Raw genomic sequence first — 20,096 nt, forward strand, 5'->3', positions numbered from 1 at the left:
TTACTTATAAATAGCAAGTATTTTGAGTATATATTATTGCTAATAAATATCTGCTTGCTGAAACAGACACAAGCCAAATTCCAAACACACATTAGGTAACAACTGGATACAACAAACACACATTAGGTAACAACTGGATACAACAAACACACATTAGGTAACAACTGGATACAAGAAACACTTGGTATTTCCCCTTTATGGAGTGAGAGAGATCTTTAAAATATAAACCCTTGATAATATAATATTACTACTTTCTATTATCTGTTATGCAGTTCTATACATTATCTGACAAATTCTTAACGTAATCTGGTAACAGAGAAAAATAATTTGAGGAGAAAGTATTTAGGGAGTGATGAAACAGACAGAAAATTACTTGTGGTAAGGACGAGTATTGTATTTGACTTTTTAAAAAACCATTTTTACCCTGGAGCTAAAATACGAGGTTACACTGTTCTGCTTAATACAATACTGGCAGCCTAAAAATGCTTCAAGAAACCATATCCCCAACAGTGGCAGAGCATCAGGAGGAGACCCTCTATCTCTGAGGCTTCGGTGCACTTCTGCTCAGAGGGTGGCAGGAGTGGAGGTTGCTGCTGAAGGGTGATGGTGTGGCCATGACACGGGCAGCACGGGAACGGAAGACGCCGGACACCCAGAAGGCGCATGACTGCCTGGCCTCGAGTCACTAAAAGCAGTTTGATTTCACTCTTGTCTTACTTTTCTAGTATGGCTTCCTCTACTCTCTTAAACTTCTTCAGTTCGACAACTAGTTCCCAGTATTTGAGATAGAGCCACATGAGTCTGCCATTCTGGCGTTTGTTGGTGTTCCAGACATCACCACAGTATGTATCATGCTGAAATATGTCGGTGAGACCGGCTGCCATCTCTAGGTCAGCAGCGACGGGGTCGACGGACGCTCGCACCAATAAGCTCTTCTCTATCTCCAGCCGCTTGCTGCGAGGAAGAAACAGACTGCAGTAGATACTCTGTCTTTCTGTGAGAACAGCTTCAAATTCTTTCAGCAAAAGCCTGGCTCTTCTTTGCCAGTTTTCTTCCTTTTGCACGCAGCTCAAATACGCACTTCTCAAAGGCTGCACCTGTCTTTTCTCTTGCATCACCTGGGCCCGTTCCTGTTCCAGAAGCTTCTTTTCTTCTACCAACTTGCGTCCCTGAGAAATAAGGGCTTCTCGGTAACTAGCGGTTCTGTTTCGTTCCTTTTCGAGTTCCAAGGACAACTGAGCGACAGCACGCCGATTTTCTGAGATCATGGCGTGGTACTTGGCTTCCAGATCCTGTTGAAAAGCAGCAGTTCTCTGACGGTAGGCTTCTCTCTCTTTTTCTACTTCTTTCTGGGACTCCCTAGACCAAATCCAACCTGACATGAATGGAGAAAAATACACGTAATGAAAAAGTTAGGGCTGAAGTTCTATAATCCTCACTTAAATCATGAGGCAGCTAAGGATAGTGTTTCAGTAAAAGCTTAAGACCTCAGCCGTACCAAGAAGATCACTTCTATGTGAAAATGTGTAAAAGGCCAAGTTCTTATCTTAAAACCAGGTAAGGGCTGGGTGACCAAAAGACCCTAACCCTAACCCTTTCCGTCTTCTAATTGTTGCTAAGAAGATCTACCACTGCTTTTTTTCTCCTCTCAAACCCACCACCATTTGCCTGCTCTGGCTCCAGTACAATTGGCAAAGTTTAAAATATTTGGGTCGGCTTCAACTACCGTTGGCCAGGTTCTTATAAAAGTTGTATTTAGCTTTGCCTGGTGGCGACTAGTAAACGGCCTGAGTTTGAGACACTGCTTATGTTCTGATAAGGACACATAAAAACAAAGTGGGTTAAGAAGTTCAGCCTCAAGACACAGTGGGCCTCTTTCCTCAAACTGGAGACTGCTGGAATCTTACAAAAACGGGACGGGGATTGCTGGGAGGCTGGAGAGGGCACTGTCTGGCTCTGCCCCCGACACCAAGGAGCAGCAGGGCTGGCCTGCGCTGCAGAGAAATCCAGTGCCTCTAAGACCTGATGACCCACAGAGCCTGCTGGCCAGCAGGCACCTGGCTCCGGATGGAGTCACCAACTCTTTGTCCATCCCACAAGTTAAGAGTTGGGTGTGTTTCAACAATAAAAAAAAAGACCGTGTGATAACAGTTCCATCCACATTCCGAACTGATGCTATTGCTCAATAATTTCATACATGTTGGAGCAACTACATGCTACGAATTTGTTTTTCCAAACAGCGATGTGTTCTGCTTGTACATTCTAAAAGCAGCACAGAGTTGAGTCTTCTGGAAAACAGGATTGTTTGGCAAATTTTCAAAGCCCAAGGCCCCAAAAGCCACTGAGAGCAGCAGTCTGGGTTCCCTTGTGTGCTTCTATCCTGTAACCCCTCCCCCACGAACTGTGGGACTCCCTCGTCTGCAGCCCCTTCTAGAACCACTGGAGTTTCTATCAACTTTAATGGTTCTCTTCCTCCTTCCGCTGCCTCCCCCAACCCAGGTGGTGTCCCTGACATTCAATTCTTTTCTTCCGGGTCACTAATGGTCACCTTTTTCTTCCAGGTCATTAATGGTCACCTTTGTTTTTCTCCCGGGTCATGAATGACCTTTGTGGGAGCAATTCCATAACAGCAAGATTTCCATTAGCCTGAAAGCCAGTCTCCCTTGGATATGCTGTTGACACTTCACTGCATAAGCACAAAACCAAACTCATCTTTCCTCAACCAAAAATAGCTGCTAGTCCTACTTCAGATGACAACTCAAACTCACGTCACCTTTATCTCCTCCCTTTGACGAGAGCTCACTGGCAGGGGCCTGACCAGGAAAGAAGCTGTTACAACGTCACTTGATAAGCACTGAGGGGTTTGCAAAGGTATGTGAGGAGAGAGAAGGGAAGGCTCATCTGGTTTTGGTGAAGTCAAGAACGGCTTCCTAAAAAGGTGAATGAACAAAGTCTAGAAGGCTGAAGGCTGAGCAGAAGCTGCAAGGAAAAGTCACCCAAAATTAAACGAGCAAGGCAGGCGAGAGCATCGGAGAGCGAGAACTTCCAGGAGCCAGATGTACCTGGGGACAGGGCTTATGTCAATGACAAGCTAGAGCTGCCTCTGGAAAGTCACAGGTGCCAAATGCGAGGGGCCTCCAGGAGACCCGGACAAGGAGCACGGGATATGCTCTGCAGCCACAAGGAGTCAAAGGAATTAATGTGACTTAAGAGCATCCAGGAGGTGTGGAGGGCTGAAGGTGTGGAGGGCTGGAGGTGGGGCTGGGAGGGATGGGTCTGGGAGGGGTGGGGCCGAATCAAGAGGAGACAGGGAGCTGCTCCCTGATACAATCTGGGGGCGATCTCAGTCGAGTCACATCATCGACACATCAAACCACTGGAAAACTAACACAGACAATGACGCACACGATTAAACGTCAGACCCCTACCATACAGGCTGTGGTTACTGGGAAGTTTTTGGCTGGACGGGGAGCCAGGCAGGGGAGGCTACAGGCAGCTTTGCAGAGGAAAGTGTGGCAGGACAGGCTGGGTGTCAGGAAAACCTGAATTCCGAGTCTGACCTGACAGACTGTGGGCACATGCAACTTTTCAAAGCCTGTTTCCGGTGAGACTCCTGCTTCTGGGAAGACGGAGTAGACGTCCTCCCTATTCTTCTTCTAAGTAAACTAAAAATCCTGGACATCATCTGTAAAACAAGATGACTCTGAAAGGTGGAGAGAAGGCAGACTAGCTTGCGTCCTTGGGACCCCAGGAACAACACGGGGGCAAGTCCTCTAGATTTTCATTTTGCCTCATAGATCCCAGACTTGGAGCTGAAGACACAGTCAATTGGAAATCTCAACGGATGCAGACAAAAAAAGAAACTCCAACAAAGCTTGCTGTCTCTGCCCAAAGGACCACGATAGAGGCCTGGCAAGAGAGAAAATGTGCCGACAGTAATCACTCTACATCAGCCAAATAACACAGAAAAAACTGCACCCCCACCTCCACCCACATGAGCAAAGGCTGGATGGAGCTGAGGCTCCCACTCCCACCCAGCGGCAAACACAGGGAGAGGCTGACTGTGTTCTCTCTCAGGTCAGGGACTGTCCAACAGAGTCCCAGAAGCTCCAGCTAGTGCCGGAAGGCAAGACAAGAAATCAAAGGCAAACAGGCTGGAAAGAAGAAATACAACTAAAGTCTTATTCCTTATTAACAAAATTAACTCAAATGGGTAACGGCTTAAATGTAAAATGTAAAACTAAAACTTTAGGGAGAAAAAACCTTCAGGATCTAGGGCTAGGCAGAATTCTTAGACTTTCCACAAAAAGCATGGTTCCTAAAAAGAAACAATGATAAGCTGCCCTTCATCAAAATTACAACTTTCACACTGCAAATGCCCCTATGAAGAGAATGAAAAGACAGGCTACAGACTGGGAGAGGATACTTGCAAGCCACATATGCAACTAAGGACTAGAATATAAGACATATTAACAATTCTCAAAACTCAACATTAAAAAACAAACAGTCCTATTAGGAAATGGCTTAAAGGCAAGAATACTAATTTCATCAGGAGGACACGCGGATGGCAATGAGCACGTGAAGAGGTGCTCGACATCACACCCTCGGGCCACGATGAGAAAAGATGCTCAACACTGCACACTGGAGCCGCAACGAGACAGCACTGCACACCCATCAGGATGGGGCAGACGGGACAGCAGTGTGAGCACGCGGAGATGCTCGACGTCGCACACTGGAAGCACAACGAGACAGCACCGCACACCCATCAGGATGGGGCAGACAGGACAGCAGTGTGAGCACGCGGAGATGCTCGACGTCGCACACTGGAGCCACAACGAGACAGCACCGCACACCCATCAGGATGGGCAGACAGGACAGCAGTGTGAGCACGCGGAGATGCTCGACGTCGCACACTGGAGCCACAACGAGACAGCACCGCACACCCATCAGGATGGGCAGACAGGACAGCAGTGTGAGCACGCGGAGATGCTCGACGTCGCACACTGGAAGCACAACGAGACAGCACTGCACACCCATCAGGATGGGCAGACGGGACAGCAGTGTGAGCACGCGGAGAAGCTCGACGTCGCACACTGGAAGCACAACGAGACAGCACCACACACCCATCAGGATGGGCAGACAGGACAGCAGTGTGAGCACGCGGAGATGCTCGACGTCGCACACTGGAGCCGCAACGAGACAGCACTGCACACCCATCAGGATGGGGCAGACGGGACAGCAGTGTGAGCACGCGGAGATGCTCGACGTCGCACACTGGAAGCACAACGAGACAGCACCGCACACCCATCAGGATGGGGCAGACAGGACAGCAGTGTGAGCACGCGGAGATGCTCGACGTTGCACACTGGAAGCACAACGAGACAGCACCGCACACCCATCAGGATGGGCAGACGGGACAGCAGTGTGAGCACGCGGAGATGCTCGACATCACACACTGGAGCCGCAACGAGACAGCATCACACACCCATCAGGATGGGCAGACGGGACAGCAGTGTGAGCACGCGGAGATGCTCGACGTCGCACACTGGAAGCACAACGAGACAGCACCGCACACCCATCAGGATGGGCAGACGGGACAGCAGTGTGAGCACGCGGAGAAGCTCGACATCACACACTGGAGCCGCAACGAGACAGCACCGCACACCCATCAGGATGGGCAGACGGGACAGCAGTGTGAGCACGCGGAGAAGCTCGACGTCGCACACTGGAAGCACAACGAGACAGCACCACACACCCATCAGGATGGGCAGACGGGACAGCAGTGTGAGCACGCGGAGAAGCTCGACGTCGCACACTGGAAGCACAACGAGACAGCACCACACACCCATCAGGATGGGCAGACGGGACAGCAGTGAAACACCAAATACTGACCAGGCGGAGAAACCAATCGACTCTGCATTGCTGGTGAGAACCTAAAACGGTGCAGCCACTTGGGAAACATTTCAGCCCTTTCTTAAAAAACTAAACGTGCAACCTCCATAAAACCCAGTAATTTCACTTCCGGCCCTTTATCCCAGAGAAATGAAAACTTACATCGACACAAAAACCTACACAAGAATGTTTATGAGAGCTTTATTCATAACAGCTGAAAACCAGAAAGGACCCAGATGTCTTTCAGTGGTTAAACACACTGTGGTACGTCCATGTCATAAAACACGACTCAGCAATGAAACTATCTATGAACTACTGATACAGCAACAATCTGCATGGACCTCAGGGGGTTATGCTGAATGAAAAAAGTCAACCCGAAAGGTTATATACTGTTTGATTCCATTTACATAACATTGTTGAAATGACAAAGTTCTGGAGATGAAGAACAGATCAGTAGCTGCCGGGGGCTGTGGAGGGAGGGGCGGTACACAGGGCAGCACGTGAGGCCCCGGGGATTGGGGTATCTTGACCGCATCCTGGCAGATGTCTTGGCTGTGACACTGCAGTATCGTTTTGCAGATGCTTCCACTGGGGAAAGCTGGGTAGAGGGGACATGGGCTCTCTGCATTACTGATGACAACTGCATGTGATTTACATGACACCAAAATAAAATGTTTAATTAAAAGAAACTGAGTTGGGCTCAGTGAACTCAACCAGTCCCTTTCAGCTCTAAGACTATGTTTTCTAGGTCAGGGGAGGAAACAGGAAGTACAGGAACGCTAGAGGGGAGAAAGCACGGAGAGATAGGAAAAGCACGGAGAGAGAGATGGGGAAAGGGGAATCAGGAAGACCGAGAGAAAAGGGAAAGCAGAATGACAGAGGAGGTGTGAAGAGAGAGAAGCCCGCTGGAGCGCTGAAATACTGAATATTCTCCCTGGGGAGCTACTCAGGGTAAGAATTTCTCCAGGGACTGCTCTTTCAGACAAGCACAATTACATACATTTCTATGTTATGTTAAGTAAAAATCTAGTAACTGGGCTGGGCACGGTGGCTCACACCTGTAATCCCAGCACTTTGGGAGGCCAAGGCGGGCAGATCACGAGGTCAGGAGATCGAGACTGTCCTGGCCAATATGGTGAAATCCCATCTCTACTAAAAATACACAAATTAGCTGGGCGTGGTGGTGGGTGCCTGTAATCCCAGCTACTCAAGAGGCTGAGGCAGGAGAATCACTCAAACCAGGGAGCTGGAGGTTGCAGCAAGCCGAGATCGCGCCCTTGCACTCCAGCCTGGCGGCAGAGCAAGACTCCATCTCAAAAAAAAAAAAAAATTCTAGTAAATGAAGCAAGTGATCAGGACAAAACTAGCCTCTCATCAATAAATCAATCAATAGCGCTTATCAAGTATTCATATGTCTGTTTCTTCTTCTAGACTACACTAGGGGCTGGTTAATGCTCTTATGTGCAATAGAACCTCAAACACTTCGTAACACACCTTTGGAGAATCCTTACAAGAACGCCAAGTTAACAATTATCTCTGACCACACTACCTCAGCAAAAAACCAGGAAGAAAAAATAAAATATTCTTCAACCCTTTTCAGGGACAGAAAGCATCATTTCAAAAGTCCAAGAAGGGAAGGTAAGAATTTCAAAAGTGAAAGTTATCATGAAAGGCTATAAAAGCTGGAGGTGAGTCTGAAAAACAAATGGAAAATGAGTCACTTCAGGGCCTCTCCCAGCCTCAAAGCCAATTAATTATTACATTAGTAAGAGTAATTTTAAGCCTTCCAATCCACTCACCCTAGCCACAGGCAACAGTAGCCTCTCCAAGTGTTAAGTGTTTTTTTCCCAAGCCTGCAGGCGGATGAGCTTTTTACATGGCAGCCCCTTAGGATTGGATGTGGACCTGCCCTGTCTTTCACCAAGAAGCAAGCACTGTGCAGATCACTGAATCATAAAAACCACCTGCTCTTACCAGCCTCCTCTTCTTCTACAGCAAAACTTCTGACCTGAGGCATCGAAGCAGATAAAAAGCCACTATATAAAATGTATCGCTACAACTAGAGGGCAGTTTTGCCTTTCTTCCATTCAATTATTCAGTTTCTCATGCTCCTAAGTGCCAGCCCAGAACTATGGAATGTGAAGAGACACAAAACCCACCCCTCTGCATTAGTGAATTCCTTGTGTGGTGGGGATGTGAAGTCTGCATGTGACTGACAGTTCCCCAAAGTGGTGCCAAGTCGATCTAAACTAGAGAGAATTTCTGGCCAGGCCAAGCAGAGATTTCATGGATGAAGTCTCCCAAAGACTGATTTCCTAAACATTAAACATCACTTTTTTCTCTTTTTCTTTTTTTTTTTTTTTTTAAACCCTGTTGCTCAGGCTGGAGGGCAAGCGGTGCCATCTCCACTCACTGCAGCCTCGACCTCCCAGGCTCCACTGATCTTCCTACCTCAGCCTCCTGAGTAGCTGGGACTACAGGTGTGCACCGCCACGACTGGCTATTTTTTGTAGAGATGGGGTTTTGCTGTGTTGCTCAGGCTGGTCATGCGATCTGCCCACCTGGGCCTCGCAGAGTGCTGGGATTACAGGTGTGAGCCACCACGCCCAGCCCACTGGTTTCCTTTACACCCATTTTGTTCCCCCAGCAGTCCTTATGAGGGCACCTGAAACAAGGATCCAACTCCCCCAACTTGAGAGCAGCAAAGCCTTGAGAGGGAACTAAGTTATTAAAACCCACCCCACACAAAATGCTTCTAAATGCCTTGGCTGACTTAATCCTTGCAATGTGCTGAGGTTAAGTATGATTATCCATCTCCTGTGAACAGGAAGACTGAGGCTCAGAGGTTAAGTGATTTGCCCACGGTTCACTGCAGGGGATAAAACTCGGCTGTCCCTGGCAGGTCGCAAAGTCACGGCCTTCAGGCTCCCACACCATGCTGCCTCCCTCACCGGGGCTCCACACTCTCAGCCTGGAAAACACGAATTTTAGGAAAATCATGACTTACGAAAAGCAGCCAATCCCAGCATTGGAACCAACAGGGCATAATTCCACCTGCTTCCATCACCACCATCCGCCCTGGAATTAGGCCGGATATTCCAATTTGGGGGATCATTTAGGTTATTCATGAAGATATACCTTGAAGTAAAGAATAAAAACGTTAACTACTTTTATTCAAGAAATTTTTTTTCAGTTTTAACTATGTGCTGCACAGCACTGAGGCCCTACGGGATTCAAAGAAAAAAACAAAACCAGGGCCGGTCGTGGTGTCGCGCACCTGTAGTCCCAGCTACTCGGGAGGCTGAGGCAGAAGAATCGCTTGAACCCAGGAGGCAGAGGTTGCAGTGAGCTGAGGTCGCGCCACTGCACTCCAGCCTGGCGATAGAACGAAACTCCGTCTCAAAAAAAAAAAAAAGAAAAAGAAAAAGGAAAAAAAAAACAACAAGAACTTAGATGAAAGCGACTCACAATCTGGTTGGGGAAAGTGGAGAAAACAGACATGTCTTAAGCATCTGAAGTGCAGGTAGAATCAGGTAAGTTCTCTGGTACAAATATGTTTAAATGTATGGCTGCTGCGATGGTTAATTTTGTATGTCAACTTGACGGTACCATGAGGTGCTCAGATACATGGTTAAGCATTATTTCTGGGTGTGTCTGTAAGGGTGTTTTTGGATGAGATTAGCATTTGAACCTTTAAACCAATTCCTCACATCGCTCCCTTCTATTGGTTGTTTCTCTGGGGAGCCCTCATACAGTTGTATCAAAGATACAGAATCAACTCGATAAAAGTGGGCTGACACCGGACACTTTCATATGAGCTAGGGTTTGAAGACTGAGCAGCATTTTGACAGACAGAGAAAGAAAGGGTCTTCTGATCAGAAGGAAGACTGTGAGGAAGGCAGGGAGGGGTGATGTGGGGAAGGTGCAAACAGTGCTACAAGCTTCTCAGGCCTCCTCGTGGTGGTGATGAATGCGGAGATTACAGAGCTCTCTGCTCCGGGCTCAGCATGCACCCTCCATAGCTAGGCTGGGGGCTAACGTTAGTAAGAATTTACTAATTGAGTACCTACACGAGGTTGCACGTTTTCACAAAGTAGAGTCACTTTAAGTTTGTTTACCTGTGACCTCCACAAACACACACGATTACAAAATAATCAAGGGATGTATAATAAACAAGAGGCCGGAGGCCCCGGGCCGCTCTAGCCCACCTCCGCGGACGAGCGCCGCCCCTCCGACCCCATTCCCCGCGGTCTGGACGTTCAGGCCCTTCGCTCTGGGCGATCCCGGAGAACCACCCACGGGGCTTTAAAAATGTTGGTGCCCAACACCTCCCTGGAACAGGGCCCGCTCTACCTCGGTCGGGGAGCGCGGGACCTCGGTGTTCACCCTAACGCCACCGTCCGCGGGTCCGCTTTGCGCAGGCGCGGCGCCCCCACTCAGCCCCCGCCCCGGGCGTGGCATGGTGCGCAGGCGCGATGTCCCCCACTGCAGCCCCGCTCGACCCCGGCGTGGTGCGCAGGCGCCGTATCCCCCCCCAACCCCCCCCGCACCGCTCGACCCCGGTGTGATGCGCAGGCGCAGTCTGCGCAGAGATTGGCGGGACTGCGCGGCGGCGACAACAGACATGTCGGGGGTCAGGGGCCTGTCGCGGCTGCTGAGCGCTCGGCGCCTGGCGCTGGCCAAGGCGGTGAGTCTGTGCCGCGGACCAGGGCGGGGCAGGCGGGGGCCGAGGCGGCGGTAGGAGCGGGACGGTTCCCAGCGGGTCCGAGTGGAGCGGGCCCCGGGTCCCCGCGCCCCCTGTCCCGGGATCGGGAAGGGGCTGAGAGAGCCCTGGGCCGGTGCGAGGGGGAGCCGCGGGGCGGACTCGGGGGCCCGGGGAGCTCGGTCCTTAGTAGGTAGTCCGCGTCCCGGTGAAGGTCACAACCCCACGGGCTTGCTGGGCGTCCCCTCCGCCGCCTTGGTCCGGGCCTGGGGTCCGGCGACCTCGCGGGCTGAGGTAGCCCCTCGCCTCAGTGCCTGGCAGGTGGACTCGGGGAGGAGTCGTGTCTGCCCAAGGTCACCCGGGCGGATAGTGGCCGGTGGCCGCCCTGGTTGGGCCGGGCCTCTGCCGCCCTCTGTGCGGGTTGTCCTGAGGGGCAGCCCGCAGCCCGTGGGTGGGGCCCGCGGGGCGGGTGAAACCGCCTGGGTGGGTGCGAGGAGTGGCCGGGCTCGGCCGGTTGGGCGTCCGGTGGGAAGCGTGGCGCGCCCGAGCTTGGGCTTGCAGTTCCCCTTTCCAGAAAGCGCAAATCTGTGTATGTCCACTTCGAGACCTTGTAAGTTAAGGTCGTGTTTGGTGGTCCTTGTGCCACGAAAAATGTGCCAGTGTTTAAAAGCAGCTGTGCCGGTTTTTAAAACTCAGGCGGAGAGCTCAGCGCACTGACCGGGCGAGGACTCCAGGACCTGCTTGCCTGTGCGCTGAGTGCCTGGAGGGCCGGGCTCGGCTTAGTCCAGGATGGTGGTCAGGGTTATACTTCCCTGAGCCCTTGCTCTCTGAGTTTGTCTGAATGTGCCCTCTACGATTGCATCTTCAGAATCGGCCTTCTAGGGTTTTATTTAATCAAGCTAAATTGGATAGGTTTAGTTGTTTGGTTCTTTTAAATGAACTTACCCACCCACCTCCTTAATTACAAAGTAATTTTAAATTGCAGAGTAAAAATTTCAATAGGAACCAAGGCATTCAGCAATATTGATTTGAATTATGCCTGTAATTGTGCAATTTTCTCCTTTTTGAAATAATTATTAAAAATCTCTGAATTAAATGTGAGGATTAGTCATACAGCCATCCTGTCAACATCAGAAAGCATGTAAACGTTCTAGTGTGTTGCTGTGGTTGGTGCTGACTGAGCAGAGACCCCTGCCACATCTTGGGCTTTTAAGAGCTGCTAGGAGGGCGTCCACAAGCAGGAAGGAAAGCCCATGGTCAGTGGGGCTTTTTAGGGGAAATGGTAGCTTGTGATTGGAGAAAAGCTAGAGCTAGTGCCTTTGTCCTCAACCCAGATGGTGCCCGGTGTTCCTTCTGCAGACTAAGACCCTGCCAGCGGCGGAGGCACCTCAGACAACATGGCAAGATAGCAAAATTGAACCAAAATTTAGTCTTGGGTTTTGTAAAAGTCTTTTTATCTTGATGAAGTTAGCTTTTCCTACAGAAATTCTGCCTGCAAGCAGCATATTTATCGGCATTTCAGATAGGCTTTTTTTCCTAAAGAATTGGAGTTTACAAAGGAACAGCATAATCAAAAAATTAGCAGAAAAAAGAAGGAAATTCGTGATAGCCAACTGAGAAATGTGTTTGGAAAACAGATGCTGAGGATAATTTCAGTAAAGTCCAGAGAGAATTTTTTAATCTCATTTTGGCCAGTTCTGTGGTGTTTTGATCATTCTGTATTTACAACTGCTTTCAAGTGACAAACTCATCAGACTTATTTTGCTTTTGGTTTCTTTTTATGGCCCAGTGCACTGACACAGCTTGCAAGCTGTTCAAAAGCAGTTTAATCAGAGAAAAAAGAAAACCAAGAAACTTCAATAGTTACCGAGTTAACTGCTTACTTCAGGTGAAGTTTTTCAAATCCCTTAACATGAACATCCAATATATTGTTCTAGGACAAATTGATTTATTTTCTTTGAATGGATTGTTCTGAATATGTTTAATGGTGTTCTAGAAATACATTATTTAGGCCATTATAGTAGTAAGCTTTTGCTTTGCTTCTTGGGATAATTGTAACAACAATGGCATTCCATTCTGCATTCTTCATGATGTTTTTCCTGATTTATTTGAAAAATTGTGACTTGGTTTTGATATGAAACCTGGATATTAATATTAGTTGGGAGTCTCAGAGATTTTTCCCAAGGGTCTTTAGATAGGGGCAAGTCCAGGATCTAGTGCCAGCCTGCCGACTTGAATCCTCTCTGAGCTTCCATCTTTCCGTGGGGTTAGCAAGGATTCTGTGGGTAATGTTTGAAACCTTTGGTGATGCTCTTGTGAACCAGGGCTCACAGCCTATGCACAGTAACCATGTGTGAACTGAATTTTTTTTTTTTTTTTTTTTTTTTTTTGAGACGGAGTCTCACTCTGTCACCCAGGCTGGAGTGCAGTGGCGCGATCTCGGCTCACTGCAAGCTCTGCCTCCCGGGTTCACGCCATTGTCCTGCCTCAGCCTCCTGAGTAGCTGGGACTACAGGCACCCGCCATCATGCGCGGCTAATTTTTTTGTATTTTTAGTAGAGGTGGGATTTCACTGTGTTAGCCAGAATGGTCTCCATCTCCTGACCTCGTGATCCGCCCGCCTCGGTCTCCCAAAGGGCTGGGATTACAGGCGTGAGCCACCACACCCGGCCGAACTGTATTTTAAGTATCCCTGTTTTTAAAATAATAAACACTAAAATTCTAGTGAGAATAATTACACGCAGTTGTAAAAGAATCAATGAGTACACCCTCCCTCACCCAGTTCATTTTCCCTGAAAGCAATTCCTGTTTCTGTTACTGACTCCTGGTATTTGTAATACCTCTGTTTCTTTAGCGGATATGCAGGTGCATTTTTATCAGTTTTAGACTTCTTGCCTGGAGAGGGGATTTAGTTCACTTAAACTACCCTGCTTCCGCTTCTTCGTGATACAGTCGTGCATTTTTAGGTTCTTCGTTGGCTGCTTTTGTAATTGTGTAGGTTGTACATGCAGATTAGTTTCTTGCTCATGATTTATAGGTGCGTTTTATTAGATGAGGACCCCTTACTTTGCTAGATTTCGGATATTAAAGTCTCTGCACTTTTACTTTCCCCCTCCACCTCCTAATTCAGTCTTCTGAAATTCTGTATTGTTAAGCAAGGTCTGAGTATTCCTTTTAGTTATATGTTCCCCAATTGTTTTCTTAGAGGAAATGTTTGATAGTTTCTCCTAAAAAAATTAATAATTGGCACAAAAGACTAGTTTTGTGTCAAAACTAGTTTTGAGTTTTATCTAAAGACTGAAATTGGCTTAAAGTTGGGCTTTTCAAATTCAAAAATCTGCCCCAGATTAGATTTAGATTCAGAGGGTTAGTGTCCTTTTCCCCAGGGGGATGGCATGATAATTTGTTCAAGATTGTGTTATAGTAGCTGCCCCTTTTAAGCCAGCTCTGTGTGTGTGTGGTGGGGGGTAGGCAGTGGGTATTCCACATCAACATCCTAGAAAGAACGAATAAACATTGAGTGATCTCACTGTTTCTACTTACATTTGGTATAATATACTGTTCTTATTGGTGCTATTACCTATGTTAATAGGGCACTTTACAACATTTTCGAGAACATTTGTATTAAAATTATTTCAAAGACTTCTTTCTTAAAATATGATTTTACCATGCAAAAAATTATGCTAAGGTAGAAGAATATTTGTTCTTTCTCATTCATTTTCTGAAAAAAGAAAAAAGCTGAATTAGCTTATGCCAATAAAAACAGACTAGAAATTGGAGAAATGAAGAAGAATTTTTTATCCCACATAAGAAGTAATTTCTGAATTGCAAGTATTTCTAAATGCTTGAAGACATCCCTCACATCCCCTCTTCTGATTGTATTTATTTCCTAAAGCTTTTTTTTCTTTTCTTTTTTTGGAGACATTGTCTCGCTCTGTTGCCAAGGCCGGTGTGCAGTGGCACAGTCTAGGCTCACTGCAACCTCTGCCTCCTGGGTTCAAGCGATTCTCCTGCCTCAGCCTCCCAAGTAGCTGGGATTACAGGTGCCCGCCACGACACCCAGCTAATTGTTAGTAGAGACGGGGTTTTGCCATGTTGGCCAGACTGGTCTTGAACTCCTGACTTCAGGTGATCCACCCACCTTGGCTTCCCAAAATGCTGGGATTACAGGCATGAGCCACCGTGCCCAGCCCCTAAAACTATTCTTTATGATATTTCTGAGACTATTCAGTGGTCTTCTAAAATGTAGCCAGCAGAATGGAAAACGTATCCCCTAAATGGCTGGCCAACCTTAGCATATGGACAGTGTCACCTCTCACACAGAGCCACTGAAAACTAAACACCAAAACCAGTTTTCTTGGGCAAAAGTTCTAAGATGGAAAATTTAAGCAGCAAGATGTGTCAAGTTGTAGATGTTGGCCAGAAAAAAGCCAGGAGCAGCCAGGCAGGGGAGAGTGTGCATCCGACATCCTCCTGTGTGATGAAGGGATGACACCTCGTCCCTCTGGGCTGTCAGCTTTTACTGTTCCAGGATACAGATCTCCTGATTCAGTGTCCAGTGCCTTTTGAACTGACTGCAAGCCCTCATGGACGATTGGAACTGTAATGTGGAAAGGGCTGTGATGGAGCCAGTTAAAATGCTTCATTATTTGCAAAATACCACATACGGTAATACAATATACATGTCTTTCCCCTTCTCCACTAAGTAGCATAAATTTAGACTTTACAGAGGAAGTGTGCCTTTTTCATTTCTTATCTGAGTCAGTGAGTATCCTTTTCGGAAACAAGCTTCATCCTGGTTTTCTAGAGTGCCAAGTCAGGGTGGAAACGAGGACCTGGGGGCTCAGTTGTTCCTTGCCCCTTGGGCTGCCTTCAGGGTTAAGTAGAGGGTCCCAGCTGAGCTCTCTGGATGCACAGGAGCACCTGGGTACATAAGAAGGTGAACGGTTTGCAAGGGGAAATTACTATCCCCCACAGCATTTGTTCCTTCAGGACACTAACCCTCTGGATCTATGTCTTCTGTGTCTCCAGTGGCCAACAGTGTTGCAAACAGGAGCCCGAGGTTTTCACTTCACTGTTGATGGGAACAAGAGGGCATCCGCTAAAGTTTCAGATTCCGTAAGTTCATGCTTTTTGTTCCATTATAAATGATTTTTTTGGCTTAGGGGGTAAGGATCTATACCAGTTTGTTTTCATATGAGTCATAGATATAAGAGAAAAATTTTTCATAGGTATCTAATGCATGCTGAAATTATTTTCAGTGTAATAATACTTAATTGCAAGTACGAATATAAAAATAAATGTTTACATTTTTACTTGTATCTCTTATGTATCTATAAACTAGATTTAAATTTAGATCAAGTAAAGCAATAAATTAAAATGAACAGTATCTGCTGTGATAGATGATAAAATTCCTACTGAAAATAGGATGGTGGGGCCAGTGAACAGTATCTGCTGTGATAGATGATAAAATCCTACTGAAAATAGGACGGTGGGGCCCCTCAGGTGTGGGTTGCTTTGTATTTAGTGTGCCTATTCTCTGTTGAAAAACTGAAACTTGCTGAGAAGTTGTTTTCTTATAAGCTCACAATAGCGACTGAATGCTCCTTGGCACCTTCTCAGGCATAAGCATAGGCACGGCCGTGAAGTAGAGTTGTGGTCCTCAGTCTGATCCCATGGAATAGACCCTCTACCATTCATAGAATCTGATTGTCAGTCCCTTCTCCAGGTGCGAATGTGCCCACCTCTCCCCGCACTGTTCAGGGCTCAGCCCCAGGACAGGATGGAGGCCCTGTGTGCCCAGCAGTTGCTCGTTTTATCTTTGTCAAGCTCTTTCACTGTCACAGGAGTCTTCATGTTTGGCATGGTGGGACATGTGATTGACAGGTGCATTTTTCTTTTCCAGATTTCTGCTCAGTATCCAGTAGTGGATCATGAATTTGATGCAGTGGTGGTAGGCGCTGGAGGGGCAGGCTTGCGAGCTGCATTTGGCCTTTCCGAGGCAGGGTTTAATACAGCATGTGTTACCAAGCTGTTTCCTACCAGGTCACACACTGTTGCAGCGCAGGTAAGAGAAAGGTGCCCCACTGTGCTCCGAGTCCGTGCAGGTCCTGCACAGCCTCACACTTTCTACCTGGGCAGCCTCCTCCTCCTCCCCGTGCTCCAGCCATATGGCCTCTTGCTGTGCCTTGCTCACTCAGCTCACCCTCTCAGGGGTCTCTCCCTGGAGCCTCTTCCCTGAAGACTTTGAACGGTGGGAGCCTTGTTGTCACTCCTAATTCAGACTCCAGTCACACTTGGGTTTTCTCTGACCATCTCGCCTACTGCCCTCCCCACCCACCCCCGCCGCCCCAACACCTTAAGAAAAGGAGATCACCTAAAGAGGAGGAATCAGAATTTAGGTTGGGGAAGAAAAGGGCAAGGGTTTCATTTGTCCCTGTGCTGCTGTCTTCTGGGACTCTCTGAGGGGTAAGACGGCGGTGGGCACACACAGCCAAAGGAAGCAGGGGTACAGGGGAGTGCGACTCTGAGTATGGAGTTTATTACTTGGCAGGAAGCACTTCTAGTCTTTAACACATGCCTGTAAATGCCATTGGGAAGATTTGTTAATAAAATTATCTGGAAAGATTTGTTGAGTACCTTTTCTGTGCCAGATAGGTTAGGTTATAAGCATATTACAGGTAGCCTTTCACTCACTGCTCCAGTCAGCCCTTCCTGGAGTTCCCTGTGTCTCCACCACACAGATGAGGAGACTGAGGCTAAGGGATGGAATCACTGGGCGAGTCAGGGAGGGGTTGCGATCTGGAATCTGTCAGGTCTTGCTGCTCCTCTGCTGAGGTCCGCCCTCACTGGGAGTCACCGCGTGAGTAGTTGGCTTTCTCTGAATCCCCCAGTGGGTGGATTTGGGCCTGGAAGACAAAGTTGGGGCTCCTGTTTGTGGCTTGTAAGGAGTGGTTGGTGTTTCCAGGGAGGAATCAATGCTGCTCTGGGGAACATGGAGGAGGACAACTGGAGGTGGCATTTCTACGACACCGTGAAGGGCTCCGACTGGCTGGGGGACCAGGATGCCATCCACTACATGACGGAGCAGGCCCCTGCTGCCGTGGTCGAGGTGATGGGCGGGAGGCTCTGGGTGCTCTCGTGGTCTGTTTCTAGTACAAAAGAGTCTTAGAAAAAAATGTAAGCAATTGAGGCGGATGTGGCAGCTGAAAGAATGGTGATGAGCAAAGCTCACAAGAAGACTCTTTTTCCATCATGAACTATGCATTATATGTAACAAGAAAACTTCTATTTGATGAAATGTTGACATTTTCGTAAAATAGGTTACTTTGGGTTTGCAGATTTGTATTAAAGTTGTTTAGTGTAGATTAGCTGTGAATATCTTGACTCCTTTAAGGTAATAAGGTTTTTGTTTGTTTTTATCTTTCACAGCTAGAAAATTATGGCATGCCGTTTAGCAGAACTGAAGATGGGAAGATTTATCAGCGTGCATTTGGTGGACAGAGCCTCAAGTTTGGAAAGGGCGGGCAGGCCCATCGGTGCTGCTGTGTGGCTGATCGGACTGGCCACTCACTATTGCACACCTTATATGGAAGGGTAAGGCCACCTCCGGTCCACCTGAGACAGGACACGTAGTGCTGGGGCTTATGGTGACAGCGGGGAATGGGTTAGCGTGCCCAGTGAGTCAGCCAGAGATTGCGTAAAAAGCAACAGAGAACAGCGGTGTGGGACACATGCAGCGACTGTTGATGTGACAAGACCAGACATGTGCCTTGAGGAGCTGCCCCTAAGGCAATGTGTGACTTCTTGTATCTATTTTGGAAAGTTGAATTGATAATCTTATATACTAGGTTTTAACTTGGGATATGTGACACTCAACATACAAGAACAGAGCAAGCAGGCCAGGCACAGTGGCTCAGGTCTGTAATCCCAACATTTTAGGAGGCCAAGGCAGGAGGATCACTTGAGACCAGAAGTTTGAGACCAGCCTGGACAACATAGCGAGACCCTGTCTCTACAAAAAGTTTAAAAATTAGCTGGGCATGGTGGTAGATGCCTGTAATCCCAGTTACTCAGGAGGCTGAGGCTCCTGGATCACTTGAGACCAGGAGGTTGAGGCTACAGTGAGCCATGTTCGTACCACTGCACTCCAGCCTGGGCAACAGGAGACCCTGTCTCAAAAAAAGAAAAAGAACAGGCCAGGCGTGGTGGCTCACGCCTGTAATCCCAGCACTTTGCGAGGCCGAGGTGGGCAGATCACAAGATCAGGAGTTCGAGGCCATCTTGCCTAACACTGTGAAACCCCGTCTCTACTAAAAATACAAAAAAATTAGCCAGGCATGGTGGCAGGCACCTGTAGTCCCAGCTGCTTGGGAGGCTGAGGCAGGAGAACTGCTGAGGCAGGAGAATGGCGTGAACCCAGGAGGCGGAGCTTGCAGTGAGCCGAGATCGCGCCCCTGCACTCCAGCCTGGGCGACAGAACGAGACTCCATCTCAAAAAAAAAGAAAAAAAAAAAAAACGAAAAAGAACAAGTATTTTAAGTCTCTTTTACCACCTCTGAGTTCCTGAATGGATTGGTTTTGTTTGTTTGTTTTGTTTTGTTTTGTTTTTGAGACGGAGTCTCACTTTGTCACCCAGGCTGGAGTGCAGTAGTGCGATCTCGGCTCACTGCAACCTCCACCTCCCGGATTCAAGTGAGTCTCCTGCCTCAGCCTCCCGAGTAGCTGGGACTACAGGCACACGCTGCCATGCCTGGCTAATTTTTTGTATTTTAGTAGAGACAGGGTTTCCCATGTTGCCCAGGCTGGTCCCGAACTGAGCTCAGGCAGTCCACCCGCCTTGGCCTCCCAAAGTGCTGGGATTGCAGGCGTGAGCCACCGCACCCGGCCATGGATAATGTTTTAATATTAACTGTTAACACTGAACAAAGACTTGAGGTGACAATAGTTACTGGGTAATCGGGGTCAACTTTGGCATGGCCAAATAATATTTTGAACAGTATTGATTCAGAGTAATCAATATTCTGAACTTTGTTGTTTGATGAATGGGGACGGATTGTTAATTTGCAGGTTGTTAGAACACCAGTGACTTCTCTGTGGCTGAGTGCATCGACAAGTGTGTGGTGGGAGGAGACAGCGGCTCCGTCCGGAGCAGGAGCTGTCATGTGGGGAGCTGGCCCAGGCTTAAGAGAGCTACTTGCGCTGGCTGAGGGAACAGCAGGTCCAGGTGGGCAGCGCTATCCGGTGCCTACCTTTCTGTGGCGCCGGAATCGGCTCGTCTGCAACCGTCCGCTTTGGTAGCTGCCAGCCACATGGGGCTGTTGCTAGTGTGGCTGGTGTAGCTGAAGAGCTGAACGTTTTGATTAATTAATTAAGTGGTTATATGTTGCCAGCAGCTCCCATCTGGGCTGTGACTGCGTGGTCTGTGGACCTCACTCTGGCACCAAACTGAGCGGAGCTGCACGTGGCCACCAGACAGTGTGGAGTGCCTCTTTGGGTTGCG

At 48.2% G+C, this 20,096-nt stretch overlaps 2 protein-coding genes across 3 annotated transcripts in view; one reads left to right on the forward strand and one right to left on the reverse strand.

Moving 5' to 3' along the window:
* Window positions 1–10,367, reverse strand: CCDC127 (coiled-coil domain containing 127). Its single transcript, XM_054487756.2, has 3 exons — window positions 10,246–10,367; window positions 8,900–9,030; window positions 1–1,375 (listed from the first exon to the last, which is right to left on the reverse strand). Exons 2-3 carry the CDS (start codon window positions 9,018–9,020, stop codon window positions 714–716), a joined length of 783 nt encoding a protein of 260 aa, XP_054343731.1. The 5' UTR covers window positions 9,021–9,030; window positions 10,246–10,367; the 3' UTR covers window positions 1–713.
* SDHA (succinate dehydrogenase complex flavoprotein subunit A) overlaps window positions 10,352–20,096 on the forward strand; it is a 30,953-nt gene continuing 21,208 nt past the window's right edge. Inside the window, exons 1-6 of one of the 2 annotated variants that reach the window (XM_054487752.2) lie at window positions 10,382–10,579; window positions 12,384–12,482; window positions 15,626–15,712; window positions 16,500–16,661; window positions 17,562–17,705; window positions 18,026–18,190. In XM_054487752.2, the coding sequence (XP_054343727.1) occupies window positions 10,460–10,579; window positions 12,384–12,482; window positions 15,626–15,712; window positions 16,500–16,661; window positions 17,562–17,705; window positions 18,026–18,190 (777 nt within the window). In that variant the 5' untranslated portion in view covers window positions 10,382–10,459. Of the gene's footprint in view, window positions 10,580–12,383; window positions 12,483–15,625; window positions 15,713–16,499; window positions 16,662–17,561; window positions 17,706–18,025; window positions 18,191–20,096 lie in introns of both variants that reach the window. The other variant, XM_054487754.2, reaches the window with a different exon arrangement.

The sequence above is a fragment of the Pongo pygmaeus genome, chromosome 4, assembly GCF_028885625.2.
Source record: "Pongo pygmaeus isolate AG05252 chromosome 4, NHGRI_mPonPyg2-v2.0_pri, whole genome shotgun sequence".
NCBI lineage: Eukaryota > Metazoa > Chordata > Mammalia > Primates > Hominidae > Pongo > Pongo pygmaeus.

Coding starts and splice junctions, on each gene's coding strand:
- CCDC127 (XM_054487756.2), bottom strand. CDS start 9,020: ATGAATAACCTAAATGATCCCCCAAATTGGAATATCCGGCCTAATTCC. Junction 1,376..8,899: donor GCTGGGATTGGCTGCTTTTC/GTAAGTCATGAT, acceptor CATTCATGTCAG/GTTGGATTTGGTCTAGGGAG.